Source organism: Crinia signifera, chromosome 1, assembly GCF_055691185.1.
Source record: "Crinia signifera chromosome 1, ASM5569118v1, whole genome shotgun sequence".
Lineage (NCBI taxonomy): Eukaryota > Metazoa > Chordata > Amphibia > Anura > Myobatrachidae > Crinia > Crinia signifera.
This window is the reverse complement of record NC_139217.1, coordinates 73,431,074-73,453,375: the sequence shown is the minus strand read 5'-3', so window position 1 is coordinate 73,453,375 and position 22,302 is coordinate 73,431,074. Positions and strand designations below refer to the sequence as shown.

Below are 22,302 nucleotides of genomic sequence, written 5' to 3'. Positions count from 1 at the left end.
TTATTGTACTTCTTCTTTATTATTAACTAAAATCCAGTTAACAGTTAGCACATGTCGTCATTACTGTCTCAGATGTATCATATGGCAGGTGTGAATTTGTTCCTGAAACACCCCCACTATCCACGCCAGCCCGAAGCATGTCGAGCGCAAGCGTTACGCGTCCACCAAACCTTTTCCTACCTCCACTATCCACGTCAGTGTGGAGTTGATCTTATAAAGTGTGGCGTGGATAATGGGGGTTTGAAAAGGAGGCATTTGCCAGTATGTAAAATGGAGCACTGGCAAATGTGTCCTTTATTGTACATGAGAAGCATTTGCGCACCGCACCCCCCTTTATGCAGGAGACACACATGCTACCGAACACCTAACTCTGTCGGCAGGGTTGCCGTAATACTAACTGAGATGCACAAGCGTCTCAGACAGGTGAAGCGCCTCTCCGCCGTTGCCTGCATGATCCCCTCTCCGCCGGCGTCCGCCAGCGCTAGGGTGACCAACTCATCCCTTTAATCCGGGACACATATTAATTACACAGGTTCTGTGGCTGGCTTTCACCTGTTTTAAACTGCCACACCTCAAGACTCCATTTCACCTGGTTTTAAACTGCCACAGAACCTGTGTAATTAATATGTGTCCCGGATTAAAGGGATGAGTTGGTCACCCTAGCCAGCGCAGGGGATCTGGCGGTTACCGGCGCTGTGTGAGAGGCGCTCACTAGGCTTGCCAGGGACAGAGCTGCAGCTCCCGGGGACAGTACGGTGACTACGCTTAATGAATCATTTTAGATATACTGAAATTAAATGTTCTATAATTAAAAGGAATATAACTGTGTCATACCAAACTACCAGGTGGTGATCAAGCAATAATATAAATATATATATATATATATATATATATATGCCCCGTAAAGGATTAATAAGGAGCCATCCAGCCTCAGAGAGAGTGCTTTGCAGCCAGGTAACAGAAACTGGTTCACTGCAAAGCCAGGAATCGGTCATTGAGGTGTGTTTGGGGGAGAGACGGGTGGGCTCCCAACACGCGGCTCCGGCCCATGTTTTCAGACCTGCACAGCCACAGCTGGGAAGTGGGTTGATTGCAGTAGAAGAGATTTAAACCAGGCATGTCCAACCTGCGGCCCTCCAGCTGTTGTGAAACTACACATCCCAGCATGCCTTGCCATAATTTAGCATGCCCTAATATCAAAACTGTGGCAAGGCATTCTGGGATGTGTAGTTTCACAATGGCTGGAGGGCCGCAGGTTGGACATGCCTGATTTAAACCTTATTCAGTTTACTGCTCATGGTACTGATGCCTGGTAGAGGCCAGTTAGTAGGCCTAAGTATTATAGTGCCAGGAACATAGACTGCCAGTGCCCGGAGGCAATGAGTCACTGTGCACAAGGAGCATTGCATGGACAAGTATCTTTATTTGATTGTCTATATGAAGGTTTTATTTGCTGTCAAGTGGAGTGTGGCTTGTAGGCTTGTATGAGATTAAATACATGTACAAATACTGAAAACTGTCTGCTGAACCTGTTACAATATATATATATTAGGGCGGAGTGAAAAAATTTAAATTGAGAAATTCAAAATCGGCTAGTGTGGAAAAGTTGTGACCTCACCTGAATAAGAAACGTGCAAAAGCGTTTTGCTCTAGGTCAATATATTCTGTTCTGGTATGAGACCTAAAGTTTCGCTTTTTAGGTGAAAATAATGAAACCTATGAATAAGCTCCGATCTAGTTAAAATTATGTCGGGATGTCTTAGAGTGGTTCATTAATATACTTTAGCATAGTAAAAAGAGTATGAGCTTGTCCTAGTGTAAAGTTACTGACTTTGGCGGGAGAAAAAAAATCTTCTTATAGTTATAGAAGACTTCTTATAGAATATAGTGACGGATTCAGTATTGAATCCCGGCGGTCGGGATCCCGGCGTTCAGAATCCCGACGCCGGAATCCCGACAGCCGAAATGCCGACAAGGGGGGGACGTGGATCGCCCCCCCTTGCGGGCTCGCTGCGCTCGCCACGCAGCGGGCCCGGTGCCTCGCTACGCTCGGCACACTAATTTATTCTCCCTCCAGGGGTGTCGTGGACACCCACGGAGGGAGCAAGTGTCGGCATTTCGGCGGTCGGGATTCCGGCGTCGGGATTCTGAACGCCGGGATCCCGACCGCCGGGAAGGTAACTGCATCCCTCAGTGACACTGTGTGAAATATAACACTGCATAATGGCCCTTAATCAGACCTGATCGCAGTACAAATTTGTTCTCAAAATGGGCAAAAAAATGCTACACTGCAGGTGGGGCAGATGTAACATGTGCAAAGAGTTAGATTTGTGTGAGTTATTTTGTTTCAGTGCAGGGTAAATACTGGCTGCATTATTTTTACACTGCCATTTAGATTTCAGTTTCAACACACCCCACCCCACTCTCTGCACATGTTACATCTGCCCCACCTGCAGTGCAGCATTTTTTGTGATACCCCTTTCACACTGCACTTGTTAACGGTATATTGACATTTTTTTTCCATTACAAAACATTTAATGCTGCAGTGGGAAAGCTCCAGAGTTAATTTACCGGTTAAAGATAACCAGTATTTCAAAATGTTTAAAAAGCAGAGTCCTACACGTTTCAGGGCCGATTTTTTTTTTTGCAGTGAGAATGGCTCTGAAATGGTATTTAGTAAAAACAACAGACTACAGACCTGTAATAGGCTGGCCCCTGCGTTATGCCTTGAAACGTGTTCATGGGATTAAACGGGTTGACTGATGTGAATGGTATTTAAACGGTATTTAAAACTGTAGTCTACTGCAATGTGAAGGCTCAGATCTGTTTTAAATACCGTATAAAAAAAAAAACGTTTTTTAAAACGTTTAGGCAATGTGAAAGTGGTATGAGTGTGGTATGTTTTGTCTTATCAATAAAGTGTCTGGTTGTTAGATCTTGCTAATTCCATCCCAGTGAGGAGGTAATTGGATTTATGCTGCTCTCTTTGCAGTGCATATACAAAGATAGACAATCATGTGTACATAAATAACTGTTGCAGTCTGTTATTGAAAAACAGTAACTGTTACAATAAGTATTACAAGTAGTGTAAACTGTCTGATGTATCATTTTACATATCACTTCTGTTTATTGACAGAAAAACGGTTTTGCATCCCCTATGCTGGGAACATGAATGGGCTGCATTACAGCATATAATTATACCAAAGATAAGCCAATATATTAACAGTAAATAAGTCGAAGTATATTATGCTGTAATAAGTAATTAACACAGTGATACCCCTTTCACACCGCACTTGTAAAACGGTATATTGCCGTTTTTTTCACATTTCAACACGTTTAAGGCTGCAGTGGTTAATGATAACCGATATTTTAAAACGTTTAAAAAGCAGAGTCCTACACATTTCAGAGCCGGTTTTTTATGCAGTGAGAATGGCTCTGAAACGGTATTTAGCAAAAAACAACAGATTACAGACCTGTGATAGGCTGTCCCCTGCATTCTGCCTTGAAACGTGTTGAGGGGATTAAAACGGGTTGACTGATGTGAATGGTATTTAAAACGGTAATCTACTGCAATGTCAAGGCTCAGACCCATTTTAAATACAGTAAAAATGTGGGACACTGCGCTAGAAAGAAATATGTTAAAGCAGCTCATTAAAAATAATCAGTAAAAGATGAGAGGATGAGCGCTAATTAAAAGGAAAGAGAAGTAAAAGATAGAAAAAAGCACCTGAAAAAAAAAAACGGGGTTAATAAAATGTTTACAGCTCTTCTGAGCTAGGCTGTGCTTTCCCTACCTCTAACATAGGCTGCCAGAGTTGCCCGTGACTGAAGGCTGTGGAAGCGGCTTGCAGAAATAAGCCGCTAGTCTTCTGCGCTGTCCGGGTCTGTGTTGGTGACGTCACCCGGCAACAGCGATCGCGGCTCCGGCTTCTGTGCTGGATGGAAGCGGGTGCAGGGAGCGTGCAGGACAGCATGCCCACGGAGACAGCCTCTTCAACGCGTTTCGTGCTATAACAGCACTTTTTCAAGAATGTCTGTAGGCTGAACTTGTCCGTCTTTTTATTCATTGAATTTTTTATTTTTATATTTTATTTTTATTTTTTTTGAAAAAACTTTATTAAAAAAAAAGGGGAAGTTAACGGTCCGAATCGGCGGCAACCACATAGAAAAAAGACAGTTGAATAGAACATCACACAAATTTTGTGTTGATGTCGGGTTTTTAGCTAAAAATATTATAAAAATATTTAAGGTGCTTTTCAGGTGTAGATAAGAAAAGGAAGAAGAAGAAAAAATTGAAGTGTATTGTAATAGGAAAAAAAATAATTAATTATAAAAACATTTTTAATTAATTATAAAAAAGCATTGAGCTCGAAATCTATATTCATGCCTTTTGAGAATAAAGTTTGGAGTTCATAGATCCACTTTGTTTCGGTTTTTTTCAGTTGTTTAATAAAATCACCACCTCTCCAATGTGGGCTTACTTTTTTGATTCCAATGAATTTTAGACCTGTGGGATTTTTATTATGGACTTGTAAAAAATGGCTAGATAGGCTATGGGTAGTAAGTCCCCTTTTAATATTGTAAATATGCTCACTGATTCAGACTTTTAGCTGTCTTTTTGTTTGTCCTATATATTGTTGTCCGCAAGGACAGCTGAGAAGATATATAATTCCTTCTGATTCGCAGGAAATGTGTTCTTTGAAACGTTGGATGAAAAAGTTTTGGTTGATTTTGTTGAGATTTTATGTTCATTTTTGCAAGCTTTACAGTTTAAACAAAAATGGAAGCCATTAGATAGTCTATCAGTTTTATCGGTATTAGATTTTGTGAAGCTGGACACAAGTTCCTGTCGAAGATTTCTCGCTCTTTTATAAAATGGCTTCCATTTTTGTTTAAACTGTAAAGCTTGCAAAAATGAACATAAAATCTCAACAAAATCAACCAAAACTTTTTCATCCAACGTTACAAAGAAAGAATATACAATCAAATTACACATTTCCTGCGAATCAGAAGGAATTATATATCTTCTCAGCTGTCCTTGCGGACAACAATATATAGGACAAACAAAAAGACAGCTAAAAGTCCGAATCAGTGAGCATATTTACAATATTAAAAGGGGACTTACTACCCATAGCCTATCTAGCCATTTTTTACAAGTCCATAATAAAAATCCCACAGGTCTAAAATTCATTGAAATCAAAAAAGTAAGCCCACATTGGAGAGGTGGTGATTTTATTAAACAACTGAAAAAAACCGAAACAAAGTGGATCTATGAACTCCAAACTTTATTCCCAAAAGGCATGAATATAGATTTCGAGCTCAATGCTTTTTTATAATTAATTAAAAATGTTTTTATAATTAATTAATTTTTTTCCTATTACAATACACTTCAATTTTTTCTTCTTCTTCCTTTTCTTATCTACACCTGAAAAGCACCTTAAATATTTTTATAATATTTTTTTTATAATATTTTTAGCTAAAAACCCGACATCAACACAAAATTTGTGTGATGTTCTATTCAACTGTCTTTTTTCCATGTGGTTGCCGCCGATTCGGACCGTCAACTTCCCTTTTTTTTTAATAAAGTTAAAAAAAAAAAAAAAATTCTATAAATAAAAAGACGGACAAGTTCAGCCTACAGACATTCTTGAAAAAGTGCTGTTATAGCACGAAACGCGTTGAAGAGGCTGTCTCCGTGGGTACGCTTTCCTGCATGCTCCCTGCACCCGCTTCCTTCCAGCACAGAAGCCGGAGCTGCGATCGCTGTTGCCGGGTGACGTCACACAGACCCGGACAGCGCAGAAGACTAGAGGCTTATTTCTGCAAGCCGCTTCCACAGCCTTCAGTCACAGGCAACTCTGGCAGCCTGTGTTAGAGTTAGGGAAAGCACAGCCCCATGGACTTCTCACTTCTAGCTCAGAAGAGCTGTAAACATTTTATTAACCCCATTTTTTTTTAAGGTGCTATTTTCTATCTTTGTCTTCTCTTTCCTTTTAATTAGCGCTCATCCTCTCATCTTTTACCATTTTAAATACAGTTTTAAAATACCGTTTTTTAAAACGTTTAGGCAGTGTGAAAGTGGTATGATTGGCATATATGTACTGCTGGACACCACTCATAGAATGATTAACCTGTTATATTTGAATCAATGTTCTTGATTTTATTTTTCTAAACATTAGATGTATTTGTTTATTACATCATAATACACTTCAACGTATTTTACTGTTAATATATTGGCTTATTTTTGGCATAATTATATGCTGTAATGCAGCCCATTCTTGTTCCCAGAATAGGGGATGCAAAACAGTTTTTCAGACCAATTCATGTTTAAAATAAACTGCCACAAGTAAAGACAATAAACAGAAGTGTTTTAAATACTGCACCTAAAAGAACACAGTGTAATGCATTGTTTACTGAACTTACTGGAGCATTCCATGTAATGTTGGACATTAGAAGACACAGAGGTGCACTATTCTATTAAGGGCAAACAAAAAAGGTATTTACCCTGATTTTTTGCCCCAAGTTTTTTTTCTTGGTCACTTCAATTACAGAGCATCCTCTCCCCAAAAAATAAAAAAAACGTTCAGGAAAAAACAGAATATTCACAACTGTGACCATGAAAAGCGGTCAATTATCAGGGATTTTTCCTCCCGCCAAAGTCAGTCACTTTGCACTAGGACAAGCTTGTACTCTTTTTTTTTACTATGCTTAAGTATATTAAAGAACCACTCTAATGCCCGGTACACACCAGGACGACCCGCTCACGATGCACATTGTGAGCGGGTTGTCAGTGTCACGTCCGACCCGCTCACGATCACAGGGCACGCACGACGCACACTCACAATGCGCATAGTGAGTGGGTTCCGATCCGATCATGACCCGCACCCGGGTGTATGGTCGTTTTCAGATCCTACCTGCTGCAGGTAGGATCTGAATAACGACCGACCGACCCACCCTCGCGGCCGCGCATCTGATCGGGATCGGAACAGGACAGAAAAGGGTCCAGATAACATACAATCTACATACAATCAGTCAGAAATGGATCTAGATTGATGGGATCGGACCCTTGTCCTCCTGGTGTGTACCCTGCATTAGACATCCGGACATAATTTTAACTAGATCGGAGCTTCTTCATAGGTTTTGTTATTTTCACCTAAAAAGTAAAACTTTAGGTCTCTTTAGACGATGCAAGTAGGAACCATTGCTTTTGTGCTATTACTGTCTACATATCCTCACCCTACCATCTCTATAGTGTAATTTAAAACAAGGTTCATCAGAGCACATTACCCATTTCCAATCAGTAGCTGTCCAGTTCCTGTCTTCCTTAGCAAACTGGGGGCCTTTCTGCTGTTTGTAGCAGATACTGCAACAATGGTCTACGGGCAGGCCACCTGCTTCTTTAGCCCGTAATATGTAATATGCTGTGTACTGTACATTGAGAGGCTATCTGAATTATACCCTCATTCAGATTATCCATTATTAAAAGCACTGTTGCACATCTGACTTGTAGAATTGAACAAGTCTCCGTTCCTCTCGAGCATCCATTTGATCCAGTTTATTGTCTGATGGTGTATTCTGTGTATAGTAAAAACTGCCACACTCACACAATTCACCAGTGCAGCAGATTTGCTAATGCTTACACTGCTGCTGCAAGGGCAGCAATCACTCCATGTTCAGAGAAGTCCAGATCAAGTTGATTACGCATATACTCCATTTGTCTCTGCATAACTGCAACTGTCCATTCCACTAGAGCAGTGGTTCCCAACCCTGGTCCTCCAGTACCCCCAACAGTGCACGTTTTCCAGGTCACCCAGCAGGTGCACAGATTATTCAGGCACATTTTAAAAGATACACAGGTGGAGCTAATTATATCACTTGTGATTCTGTGTGGAGACCTGCAAAACGTGCACTGTTGGGGGTACTTGAGTACCAGGGTTGGGAACCACTGCTCTAGAGTCAGGCATCTGACATTAGTATTATCTGTAGCATAACTACATTTCATAAATTTTCCTGGTGGTCATTATCATTTTAACGTTACTAAAGGTTCTAAATATGAAGAGGTGATATTTCTCATAGCGACCAATCAGATTCTGTCTAACATTTTTATGGTATGCAATAGAGAAATAAGAGACAGAATCTGATTGGCTGCTACAGCTCTTTTCAGTTTGAGAAGGTTTGGTAAATTTACCCCTGAGGGTGTGTGTCATTATCTATTTCAATTAGCATTGTTCACATTTATATGGTATGCAGCTGAGTGCAAGTCGATTCAATGTGATCCGATTTCAGCCCTGGCACCGAACGTCTTCAGCAAGATACACACTCGCCGGTCCGTTCTCTGCGTGGAGGGTGGGCCGGGGTGTGGACGGGGGAAGAAATGGGGCTTAAAAAGGGGAACGCACAGCATTTTTTGGGCGTACCCTGGGAATGTGGGCGGGCCGAAGCCTGCTAAGGCCAGGTGGCTTATGTCACAGGATGTCAGCGCCCGCCCCCTCTTAGGCGAACACCGAAGGAAATAAAAGTCAGTTCAGGCCAACTTTTATTTCCGAAGGGGATAAAATAATTCGATGGTCGGCGACCATCGAATGACTTCTCTCCCCTTTCGGCCGATGCGAAGAGATGTGTTCGCAGACATCCCCTTGCATGTTACCGAGGGGATTTGGTGGCGGAGGGGGGGGGGCAGGTGTTCCGCCGGGCAGTGTTAAGCTGCTGTTGAATCACCCCCTAAGTATTCAGCTTTTTCACACCTACCTGAAGGCAGTGGCTAGTGCATAGGTAAAAATATTGCATCACATTTTTATCTAAAATCTCCGTAGCTCCTGAAACTTTTCCATATATATTTATGAATGCAATAAGAAGATTTTTATTAAGCTGCCTGAAAGTGACTTTAGTGACAGCACCCATTTCATTTAGGAACTTACTGTGGAAGTAAATAAGGTTCCATGCATAACCGGGCATCTTCATTGTAATATCTGTTCAGCGGGGCCCTGAATACATTTTCCATTCTACGTAGCTCCTAAATATAAATCAATATAGGAAACATAAAATAACAGAATAAAGTAATTAAGAGGTCACTGTATGGGATGTTATGTATCTTCTTGTTTTCCTTTCCATTTCCTTATGCCACTTTCTGAATCTCATTATTCACACTGAAACATTAAACCAGTCTCCCCTGCCTGTACCCTGCTTAGTTCTATATTCATTAGTAGTATATTTCATGTCTAGTGAAACATACATTTGTGGAGGGATCTGTATATGCAAGAGTATGTGGGTTGATCTTAATGTGACACACACCATTACCAGGTCTGGCGGTGTACCATATTGGCCTGCCCACTCCCCAGAGTGATGCTCCACAACACACAGCACTCATGTGGAAAGACTAAAATATCTTAATATGTATACTTTGGAGCAGAGAAGGGGGGACATGATTGAAACTTTCAAATATATCAAGGGCTTGAACAAGGTACAGGTGGGAGACATTCTTCACAGGAAGAGGAGCAACAAAACACGAGGACATACACTGAAACTAGAGGGAGGAAGATTCAGGGGAAATTTGAGGAAAAATTACTTCACAGAAAGAGTAGTAGATAAGTGGCATAGCCTACCATCAGAGGTGGTAGAGGCTAAGACAGTAGAACAATGTAAACATGCTTGGGATAGGCATATTAATATCCTTACAAAGCAATAAGGATCAAATATGGTTTGAGGTAACATGTTTAAAAAAGGGGCAGACTAGATGGACCAAGTGGTTCTTATCTGCGGTCAAATTCTATGTTTCTATGTGGAGAGGGTGTTCTCACCTGGTGGCTCCTGTTCGAAAGCACTGCCATATTAATGTAATATCATTCAGCCGGTCTGGGAGAATACAGCTGGTCCTGGTCATGTGACTAAAGAGAACCACTGAAACACCACTGAAGGTGGCCTAAAATACTTTTTCATGTTCTAAAGATGTAAACTAAAATCTACAATATCCCCAAATGGAATTTCTCACTTTACCACAATTTCGACCCCCAGGGTAAAATGTTGTGTGACCTTTTTTTATGGCTAAATGAATCTGCCAATAAAATGTCCAGTAATTAAAATATTGTCAGTGTCTAGATAGACAGTCAATAGGTCGACAACATATGATCAAACAGGGTCGGAAATATCCACACTTAAAGAGTCGACCTGGTTAAAAAGGTCGACATGCAAATGGTCGACACAGGCAGGGCCGGCGCTACCCACTCAGCAGCTCCTGCAAAGCAGGTAGGCGCCATGCTGAAAAGGCACCGTCTCCCTCCCTGCTCTGCTAAAGCTGCCTCAGCCCTCACTGTCACTGCCTCCTGCACGCCACCCTTAGCGCCTGTCTGACAGCGGGCGGGTCGGCAGTATAAAGTGCTGCTCCCTGCACCGCAAGTGCACACAGCCTGCACACCGCCCGCAGTGCCTGTCTGACAGCAGGTAGTATCGAGAGGCTGAGCAGCTCCCTGCACCGCACACACACTGTCCTCCTCCTGTGACCTGCCCCCTCTTCCTCACGGACAATTGCGCTGTGGCATGTAGCGCTGTCTGTGAATGCCTGGATGACATGTCATGTCCGGATCCGCGCCCTACTCATTGCTCCCTGCGCCTGTCATCTGTCAATCAAATGATGAACAGGCAGCAGCGCCGCCCTTCCTTCCCTCTTCTCAGTGTGCTGTGCCAGTGCCACTGCCAGTCCTCAACACTCCGCCCCCTCTATCTCCTCCCCTCTTCTTCCATCTCCTCCGCCAGGGGTGTAATGGCGTCCTCAGCGCCCTGCCTACGCAGATAGAAGAGGAGGGACTGCACAAGAGTTAAACAGCAAATGAACAGTGAGTCTTATTATACATGTTTATAACAATTTTTTTAATAATTGTAGATGTTTTTTATATTAATTTAGACACTTTTCAAATAATGGGCTGGGTTATGTGCCTAAAGGTGGCCATACACGCTGCAATAGCAGCGTGCGATGCGATGTGCGCTCCTGCAGGCATCGCATTGCACAGTACAAAAAGTATGTGCTGCACATACTTTTTGTACTGCTTTCGTATCGCATCGCACACACATTGCATGCATGCCATGCGATGCGATGTGATCTAGCCCATAACGTATGTGATTCTCGCAGCGTGTATGGGCACCTTTAGTGCCTGCAACATTTTGCGGACACAGCACTGAGATGGTGTATGCATACATGTACATGCACCCGAGATCCTCCATAGGATCGCTTGTTGCATACGCTCCCACAATCGGGCTGCAGCTTGTTGCAATGGCAATGTGAAAGGGCGCAACATTTATGGTTTGCAGGAAGGCGCCAGACACCCTAGCACCGGCCCTGGACACAGGAGTCAGCTTTTTGTGTTGTATTAGCCCTAATCCAATGTAACCCTTCCCGGATGCTTAAACCTAACCCGAACACTCCCCCTGATGCCTAACCCTCCTCCTCCCCCTTAGTGCCTAATCTTTCCTGTAACCCAAACCCTGAAAACAATGAAACACCATGCGTCAAAAAATATTTTTCAATGTCAACCTTTTCATCCTGTTGACGGAAGTTTGTTGACAATTTAACGGTGGACCTTTTGATCCTCGATCATCTGGTATCAATCTATTGGGGGAAATTTACTAAAGGAAATTTGTAAAAAATAGGTGTATTTGTATCCAGAAATACACTTATTTTTGACATTTACTATCCCCAATAATACGGCAATTCGTATTCGTATTGATGTGCTATCAATACGAATACGTAATTGCCGTATTTTCGGGATAGTAAATGTCAAAAATACAAATACATGGATACAAATACACCTATTTTTTACAAATTTCCTTTAGTAAATTTTCCCCATTGACTGTTTTTCTTCCATCCAGATACACGGGGGGAAATTTAAGAGTGAGAAAGTGAGAGATTTGGTAAGAAATCTCCAGGTTTTTTTAAAGCGGCAAGTGTAAATGATTGCAGCTTTAAAAAAAACCTGGATATTTCTTACCAAATCTCTCACTTTCTGAATCTCTCATCCTATTACATTTCACCCACAGTATTTGTGGGGTAAATTAAAAAAACAAAAACACATTTCTTTTTAAATAAATATTATACATTACCTCTTGATTGGTATATTTTAATTCATGACAAATTGGTTGTATTAAACTTTTGAAATCTTGTTGATCATCAACGGTATCAAGGAAATCTTTAATCTGAAATAGAAAATGTAAAAAAAAAAAAATACTGTATGTATGTCTCCCAGTTCACAAGACACTGCAGCTGTAATGAAACTGGTGTCAAACCATTAACACTTGTGAGTCAATGTTGTTTTGGGGATTAAGTAGTCTCAGTTTAACTGTGGCTGAAAAAGGTGTGTGAATAGTTTTCTCACAGGTGGGGTACAGGAGAAAAAAAAAGTCTAGGAACCGCTGTCCTAAAGAACAAAAATAAAGTAACAAGCAAGTTCTAAGTGTACAAGAACCTAGTAGAAAAAAAAACAACAGGTCACTAACTAAAGATACGAAGATCTGACAATGGCGGAGAACACAAGACTAATACATGGTCCGTTAATCGGATCCGTTGTGTGCTTAAACAGCACACATCGGATCGGATTGCATGCCTAGTGCATGCAGTGTGCATGCACTGCGATCCGATGTATAGCTAGTACAAAAAGTATGTGCAGCATGTACTGTACTATGTGATGCGCTCCTTAATGGTCTAACCAACTATCTTAAAGAAAAAGGCATACAGCCATGGGCGGATTCGGGAAGGGGGGGGGGGGCACCCGGGCACGTGCCCCCTGTCATTTCAGACATAGCTCAGCTGGAGCTGAGGACCGGGGCTTTCTAACGAGACCAGTCCCGTGTCGCTAGCCCCCCCGGGAACCGGAGATATCGCCAGACAAATCTAGAACTTTCCCCATAGGATAACATGAAAGCCGATAATTCGTACCCCCAACCGGTTCCGACGGCTGCCATTTCACCCTGCGGCATCACAGAAACTGATACCAGGCAGGTATATACTGTATCGGTCAATTGTTTCCGGAGATATTGTGGGTAAACAGAGTTTTTTTATTTCTGAAATGTAATTTCATGGCTGTTCATGTTCTTTGAGGGCAGATTTCTCCTGAATCAAGCACCCCAGTTTCATAGGACCAAAATCATTTCAATATGATACTGGTCTCATGTAAATGGGTCAGTTTGTTCCAAAGATATAGCCGGTTAAAGGGAGGGGAGGGGGTGGTTTTCACCCCCCCTCACACCAGAAAATGCAGAGACTAGGCTGGTGTAAAAGGGGCCAACCCGGGAATGACAGCCGGGCAGCCCCCCGCTCTCTACCTGGCTGTCAATGGCTGTCACTTCTGCCTGGTGGTGGCTGTCCCCCAGTTACCACAAGCATGTATTCCCCTTGGCAATGAGCATGTAATCCCACATGGCAACGAGCATGTAACCCCTGGCAATGAGCATGGAACCATTGGCAATGAGATATGGAAGCCCTGGCAATGAGCATGGAACCCTTGGAAATGAGCATGTAGGTAAGCAGCGCTTATGTAGCATAATTTTTAATAGGCATTATGGTGTTTGGCATAATACATAATGTACATTATGATGTGTGGCTTAACATATAATGGCCATTATGGTGTAAATTTTTAATGCGTGCCGTTGGCACGCAATGTCCCTGTTTGTGAGGCATATTGTGAATTTTGATTTCATCTCTGTGGCATTATGTGAATTTTTGCACAATCCATGTGGCATTATGTGAATTTTGGCTCAATCCATGTGGCATTATGTGAATTTTGGCTCAATCCGTGTGGCATTATGTGAATTTTGGCACAATACATGTGGCATTATGTGAATTTTGGCTCATTCCATTTGTCATCATGTGTAAGGGACAAATATAATGGGGTCTAGTATTTTGTTGCATAATGTGTAGAAGTTGTATATGGTGTTGTACACTACACTCAGGGACATGCTCCATTTTGAGTGGCCACACCCCTTTTCCGGAGTGAGCATAACTACATCCTTGACTTATGTCGCCAAGGTGGGCCTGTGTACTTTAAACGCCAGGGCCTATTTTTAATCCCTTTCCTGCCCTCTCTCTGCTCTCCTCTCTCACCGCTCCCTTAGCATATACACTGGCACCACTAACACCCTCCCCCTCCCAAACCCTCTCCTATCATGGAGCCCCCTCTGTCATGTTCTCCTGGATCAGCCCCTGCATACAGCATCAGCTATCACCCACACACCAGAGAAAAAAGGTTAGAGAGTAAATAGGACATAGCTAAAAGAACTCTACACTGATTGATGCAAGTCTTGGAAAGAGACTTTGGGCCTAAGCCCTTGATGGCTAACCTTGACACTCCAGCTGTTGTTGAACTACACATCCCAGCATGCTCTACATCAGATTTAGCATGAACAAATAGCAAAACTGAAGCAGAGCATGCTGGGATGTATAGTTCAACAACAACTGGAGTGTCAAGGTTAGCCATCAAGGGCCTAAGCCTCCAGGGCCTCCAGCTAAGATGCTTCTAGGCTGTAGACACCATTGAACTGATGAATCCCTGTTCTTCTCCCAGCATCCTTAGTGATGTCAACAAAAAGCTTCCCAGGTTGGCTGCAGAGCATCATGAATGAAAGATGGCAGTGCCCATGTTAGGGAATTGGCGGGAAAGCCGGCGTGCCTGGATGGAGCCTGCAGAGATAACCGGGTGCAATGTAGCAGTATGCGCCATTGTGACATGGTTAGCGCTGTAGAAGACAGCGGAATGCGTCAGATTGGCATACGCCAGAGTGACATTATCAGTGCTCCTGGATGACAGCAGGAGACATTGGCTTGATACTGAGACCTTGAGAGGTGGTTTACTGCACATGCCTTTCTATAGCACTTCAGAGCAAGCCTAGAGAAACACTAGGTACTGTAAGATTGTGTATCTCAGACACTGGATCATGACACCAGTTTATGGTTGGAAATAGTGGAAACCTATCCTATGTCCTGTGGTGCAAAACAAGTGCCCCAGATGCGCAAAAGCATCAAACATTATTGGGCATATGTAACAGCATCGGAGGTGTTGGATGAAGATTTTTGTAAAGCGGCAAACATTTATAAGGCAAACCATGCCTAGTAAATTATTGCTATTTTTAAAAAATTTCCAGATTTGGCTGGCATCTCGCACCTCCTGGCAACTTAAAAGCTTTTACATACAGTATGCCCCTGTGTGCCCAAAGGAAGAAGTAGAAGAGATACTTGCAATTGTCTTCCCTACTGTTGTGACTGAGGGGCAAATTTATTAAACCTGGTGAAGTTGAAAAAATGAATGTCCGGTGAAACCGTATCAGCCCCTGACTGTCATTTTTTTCCAGCCTGTAACTTGAAAGTTAGGAGCCGATTGGCTGCTGAATTATCACCAGCCACTTTATCACTTCACCATGCTTAATAAATCTGCCCATAAGTGTAAATTAGGACATTTCTGAGACAGCAAGTGTGTGATGCGCACATCATTCTGATCCCGTAGCAGTTGCTGTAGGACGCGCAAAGTACAGATTATCAGCACTTTACTAAGTAATGCCCATGACACATCAGCAATAAACCGCTGCAATGTCCCAATCTCCTGGGAATATGTTTAAAAATTCAGATTGCCAGAGTATGACTGAAAAACAGCCAACGATGGAAAATTGGCCATTTTCATTTCCCCCGCAGGATTGATAGCTGCTTAGCAACCTGAACATTACATTAATGTACTATTGTCCAGTCTAAGAAATTAGTTTTTCAGTTGAAATCTATTGAGTTCTACTGTACCTGAAAGTTAGGAAGGTGCCTCATCAATAGTCATCTGAATGAGTACTTACCACCTCTGCTAAATCTTCAAAATGTTCATCTTTCACCATTTTGACAGTGGGATTTCCTATTATATCCTGAATAAAAAAAAAAAAAAAATGAAATAAAATGAAGTGTCACGTCACCATAGAAGGCAGCACCCTGTGCTATTATTCTGTAAAAATAGGTTCAGGAACTACGTGTCTGGGGGTGGAGCTATTTAAAAATAAAAAAATCTATCTAATATCTATTCTTAGAAAAGAAAGCACTCAAAATGAACTTTAAAATAAAACTTATTTTATGGAAAGTACATTTTGGCCCAGGACAGGTTCAGGAACAAAGTTTCTGGTGCGGTCATATTTAATGACAGGTTTGGGAACTGAGTTCCTGCTAGTTCCTGCTGAAAAATAGCACTGGCAACACATTTCATGTTTATGTATTTTTATTGGTTCAGAAAAATTCTCAGAAATAACAAAGGAGAAGTTACATTTGATATACGTTTATGTTTTATATTTTTAATGCTACAGTACCTACAGCATGCATATATATATATATATATATATATATATATATAATTAAAATATACTATATATATTTATTTATATATTTTTTTCCTTTGTATCTTTATCGTGCCAATAAAAATCATATTCAGCTTATGTTTTGCACCAGGGATTGAGCTCCCACCAGATGTGTCCATATACATCTAGCCAGTTGTGGTATAGCGGGTCGAGGGGGTTTAGATCGACCATGGTATGGTCTACCACCCTTAGTTAGACGTGTAAAGATAGTTGGCGGCCCCTAGAGCAGCAGTAACGCTAGTCAGACACCGGCAGCTGATCAGCTTCACCATGGTTGATGGACACATGGTCAACGGGACTTTTTTGTTTTTTTCCGTGCGGAATGTCACAGGGGTCCCCAGGGACACTGTATATGTTCAGTGTCTCCTCACATGGCTTGCTATGCTTTCCATGCTGCCTGTACAGTGCCTCACTATGCTTGGCACACTATTTTATTTTAACTCTGTGTTCACTTGGTTAGTAAAGAATGATCCAAGTGGACCTGCACCAAAAAATACTGAAAAAGTCCCATTGACCAGGTGTTCGTCGACTATGGTCCTGTCGATCAGCTGCCGGTGTCTAACTAGCATTACTGCTGCTCTAGCGGGCGCTGACTATCTTTATGCGTCTAACTAAGCCAGGTCGACTGGATACCTAATTAGCCTCCTTGAGCAGTAAAAATACCCCTTAGAGTTGCGCCACGTCTTGGCATGACTCTGTAATGTCAAGCGTCTTTGCATGAAACTTTTTTCATTAGAATGCATCTTATTCATAACGCAGTGTGAATAGGATACACAAGCAGGGCCGGCGAGAGGTATGATGGGCCCCGGTAAAATTTTGGGGGCGTGAGCTAATCACGGGAGGTGGTCCCTCCCGTGATTAGGCCATGCCCCCAAAATGTTTAGAGGGGGGTGAAAAAAACACTCTAAAGTCGAGGGGGGGGGGGGGGGGGGGGAGTGTTATTATCCCCCACCCCTTCAGCAGCAGCAGCAGCAGCACACACCTACAGCATGTGCTGTGCTGACAGCAGGCTCAGCATGATCTCTCACTCTGTCAGTGAGATGGTCATGCTGAGCCTGCTGTCAGCTAGCACATGCTGTAGAGATGTGTGCTGCTGCTGCTGCCCAGGAGGGATGGAGGGGAAAGGGGTCGGACCAGGGCGCCCGCCGGACCCCTCCACCAAGCCCCGGCCCGGGCAAGTAGTACCCGCTCCCCCCCCACCCTCTCGGCGGCCCTGCACACAAGTAGTGCAGCATGCCTATATTCTGTGTGCGGCATTGGCTGTATCTGCAGACAAAATGTTACTTTACAGTATTTCCCAGCAAAACACTGTAATGTAGCATTTTGAATGCAGATACAGCAGCAGTCACACATAGAATATAGGCATGCTGCATTTCATTTTAATCAGCAGAAGTTGATTGTCCTGCCCCAATTTGGTCATCAGCGTGCAAATAAAAAGTCCTGGCTTTATTGCGGTTTTCAAACTGCAAATTCTATAAATCAAATCATAGGGCCGGATTCGGAGCTGCACAAAAGTGTTTTGCATGAAATACAGCATAGAAGTATTGTCATATTATAACAATGTCACCTTTGGCAGTTTGATTTTTTTGCTTTCCTGGTTGTCTTCAGATTCTCTGTCACTTTCTGCAGTCAGTAGTAGGAGTAGGTTTAGGAAAAAACTTTTTCCTATAGCTGTTTTTTGGAAAATAATGGCATATTAACAATAGGTTATACAATAAAAGGTTCCTAGAAAGTTTTGGGAAAAATGTAAACTGATTAACCAATACAGTAGGTTGATTAGGCTGCAGCAAAGGCAGCCAGGACTTGGGGGGGACACACACAATAAGTGATACCCCTTTCTCACTGCAGGTCTTAAACGGTAAATTGCTGTTTTTTTCCCCTTTCTAAACATTTAAGGCTGCAGTGAGAAAGCGCCAGAGTTGATTTACCGGTTAAAGTTAACCGGTATTTCAACACGTTTAAAAAGCAGAGTCCTACACGTTTCAGTGCCGTTTTTTATGCAGTGAGAATGGCTCTGAAACGGTATATAGGATCCCACACTACTTCCCCCTCCTCTGGTACCTGTCCTGCCCACCCCCCCCCCCCTCCCTTGGTTCCTTGCAGCTGGTACCTTGCATCCGGGCAGCATGGTAGGCAGGGTAGGCAGCGGGCATTCAAGGGCTCCTAGTAGACAGGTCCCAGACTGATTGCTGAAAGCATCATGCAGGAGCAGGCTGGTGCACTGACAGCGGGGGCACTGGGGATCCGGGCAGCGCGGTCCGCGCTCAGGAGGAGGAAGCGGAGGAAGGTCCATTAGGAGATTGTCATTTCATCGGCGGGGGTCCCTGCCGCGAATGGGAAATAGCTGAGCCGTTCATTAAATATGCGCATATTTAATTAGCGGTTCATCAGATATGCGCATCTGTCATTTTCGGGACCCCTATTTCCCATTCGCGGCAGGTACCCCCGCCGATGAAATGACAATCTCCTACGGGGCATTGTAGGGACAATGGTGGTGGAGAGCTTTTACAATTTTGCTATAGGGCCCACAAAGTTCCAGGTACACCCCTGGAGGATGCACACGGGCCTCCTCCTCTCTTAAAGCGCCTCCATATGCACGTGTGTGCACAGCATTACAAAGGGAGCTACATGTGTATTAGCCTAGGGCACCTGGAACCTTTTATCAAGCCCTGATCTTATCTATGGAAGCAGACACAGTAATATCCTTTATTTATACAGTGCAAACAAGACATGACATAGGGAACAGGTTTGTGATAAGTTTTTGTTTGGTACTGTTTACCTAGAACATTATAATGGCATGCGATGCGACCGATGCGATGCCCGCGATTTTACATAGAAATGCATGGTAACATGAAAATCGCGTCGGTCGCATCGCATGCGGCCAAAAAAATCGCATTATTTTACATATTTTACATAGGGAACACTGTTAAATGGCCCACAGACCCCAAATACCCACCCTGAAGTGTGAAATGGCCACCCCAATTGTTAACGCCACCACACGATCAATGTCAACCCGAAGCGTGGCGAGGGGCGGCGGTACGCGTCCTCCGACCTTTTCATACCCCCACTATCCACGTCGGCGTGGAGTTGAGAATAGAAAGTGTGGCGAGCGCAGCGAGCCACCGAGCCCGAAGCGTGGCGAGCGTGCCCCGCGAGGGGACGCGGATACCTGTGAAGCCCGCGAAGGGACGCGGATACCTGTGAAGGTATCCGCGTCCCCTCGCTGTGCTCGCCACGCTTCGGGCCCGGTGGCTCGCTGCGCTCGCCACACTTTCTATTCTCAACTCCACGCCGACGTGGATAGTGGGGGCATGAAAAGGTCGGAGGACGCGTACCGCCGCCCCTCGCTGGCTCGCTGCGCTCGCCACGCTTCGGGTTGACGTTGATCGTGGGGTGGCGTTAACAATTGGGGTGGCCATTTCACACTTCAGGGTGGGTATTTGGGGTCTGTGGGCCATTTAACATTGTTCCCTATGTAAAATCGGGTCAATTGGGCCATTTAACATTGTTCCCTATGTAAAATCGCGGTAATCGCGTCGGTCGCATCGCACGCAATTTTTTTCCTTGCGATGCCCAAGATCAAAATCGTGGGCGCCGTTCTAGGTAAACAGTTCCTTTTTAAAGCACTACTTTTTATATCATATCTTATCATTAGGGGCAATATATGATTAATAATAAAAAATTAGGCACTATATATAGATATAGATAGATAGATATCAACCAACCAATCAGCTCTTACCTGATATTTTTCAAACACAGTCTGTGACATGACAGGTAGGAGCTGATTGGCTGGCTGTTTATCCCTATTTTTATCACTTTTGAAGCTTAGTGCATCTGGCCCAAAGGCTGTGGGTGTTGCCGCGGCACATCAAAGACTGTTCATCCAGTGAAAAATAATTTGAATCTAAAAAAGTTACATCAATCCCATAGAATGACATTTCGGGGTCTCATATGCCCCATTTCAAGGTTGAGAGATTGACCAATCTTACACCTTGAAACCGGTCATATGAGACCCCGACACCACTGTGGGCTGCAATTGAAGTGGTCCCCGTGTAGTTGTCGTGCTACACGGGGACCACCTCAATTGCAGACCACAGCGGTGACAACTATCCTAGATTTGTGAATGACAGTGAATGTTTCCCCTCTCTCTCCCCATTATCAATATCCGTGGAGTCCAAAAGGAACAGGGTCCACACACTAAGGACAAAGTGGTGTGCACTATCCAAAAAACTTGCCCTAATCAAAGTGGAGATTTTATTCAATAGAGCTCGCACCCATTGCATGCTATTTTAGTGTCAATTTTATTGTATATGAAATGAATTATGTACATGAATATTTTATTATATCTTGATTGTGTATTAATAAATTGTGGTACTGTACATGTGTATTATCTGGGCGCCCAATTTTTTCATTGCATGCCACTACTTAAGGCATGCAATGCGATGCAATGCGATGCAATGCAATGTGATTTTTCATTGTAAAGACCCGATTTTTAATTGTATAGTCAGCCATGGGTGATTTCATACCCCCACTATCCAACTACGCATGGAGTTGACTTTATATAGTGTGGCGAGCGCAGCGAGCCACCGAGCCCAAAGCGTGGCGAGCCCAGCGAGCCCCGCGGATTACTTTACATGTATTCTGCGTCCCCTCGATGCGCTCGCCACACTATATAAAATCAACTCCATGCGTAGTTGGATAGTGGGGGTATGAAATCACCCATGGGTGACTATACAATTAAAAATCTGGTCTTTACAATGAAAAATCACATTGCATTGCATTGCATTTCATGCCTTAAGTAGTGCGATGCGATGCAATACAATGAAAAAATTGGGCGCCCAAATATTACAAAAGTACCTAAATTGTTATAAATCAATGTGGTAAATTCCTTCCTCAAATAGCGCAGTTACAAAATCCTTTTTTTTTTAAATAAAATTCACATGGTCTCTCTCTGATTTGATGAACGATGACTACTTATAAAACCGTGAGACTAAAGGCCTAATTCAGGTTGGCTCACAAAAGCAAAATCTCTCTCTAATGGGCAAAGCCTTATGCACTGCAGGTAGGGCTGGTGTAACATGTGCAGAGAGAGTGAAATCTACAGTAAATTGCAGTGTAGAAATATTTACTCTGCACAGAAACAAAAAATAACTCACCCAAATGTAACTCTCTCTGCACAGGTTACATCTGCCCCACCTGCAGTGCACATGGTTTTGTCCATTAAAGAAGGAGCCTGAACCACCCCCTAAATTTAGGTAATAGATTGGAGGGGATGTGCAAGTCCTGTTTATAGAGTGAGCTGCAACACCTAGGGCGATATTCAATGCCATGGCGAGAAGTTTTCTAAGGCGAGGAGGGCTTATTTTCGGCAAGGAAAAGCCATCCTCGCCATCGAACCCCCTCGCTGTATTCGATGTTTGGCCAGAATACTCGACATCACAGGCCGGGGAAGGATCCCCTTAAACAGCTAGTCCGCTGCTTTATGTGGCGAGCCCCTTCGTTTTAATGGCAACACTCACTGTTTCCACCTCGCCAAAGGGAACCAGCAAGGTGTAAAAGATGAGTGAAGGGGAGGGATTTGAATACTTGGCAAGCTATCGCCACTTCTCGCTATCATAGCTCACTGTCAGGGGCATTGAATACCCCTCAGACGTTCTTGTATTAATTAGCAAATTGATAGATGTTATCTGAAGACTTCTACTAGTGTGATAAATGAGAATGTCGCCAACGTATTGTAAGTGCCTTCTTTTTGGGTTTGATTTAAGAATTTAAAGCAGCACTATTATTAACACGTTGCTGTGAAAGATCCTCAAAATATCCGCTAAAAATTCCAGTATCGCTCACGGCGACTGTTCTTTTAGTAGAAGTAAATACAAATTCAGCCAAGTCAATTAATTAAGGTTTAGATAAATATTGCACAAAAAAAAAAAAAAGAACAGT

The 22,302-nt window shown here is 43.1% G+C and overlaps 1 protein-coding gene across 1 annotated transcript in view; it reads right to left on the bottom strand.

The window, feature by feature from the left end:
• LOC146042467 (uncharacterized) overlaps window positions 1–22,302 on the bottom strand; it is a 150,156-nt gene that overhangs the window by 81,197 nt on the left and 46,657 nt on the right. The window contains exons 4-7 of the mRNA XM_083162502.1: window positions 17,930–18,033; window positions 15,817–15,882; window positions 12,091–12,183; window positions 8,919–9,013 (exon numbers count right to left, since the gene is read on the bottom strand). Of these exons, the coding sequence (XP_083018628.1) occupies window positions 8,919–9,013; window positions 12,091–12,183; window positions 15,817–15,882; window positions 17,930–18,033 (358 nt within the window). The remainder of the gene's footprint in view (window positions 1–8,918; window positions 9,014–12,090; window positions 12,184–15,816; window positions 15,883–17,929; window positions 18,034–22,302) is intronic.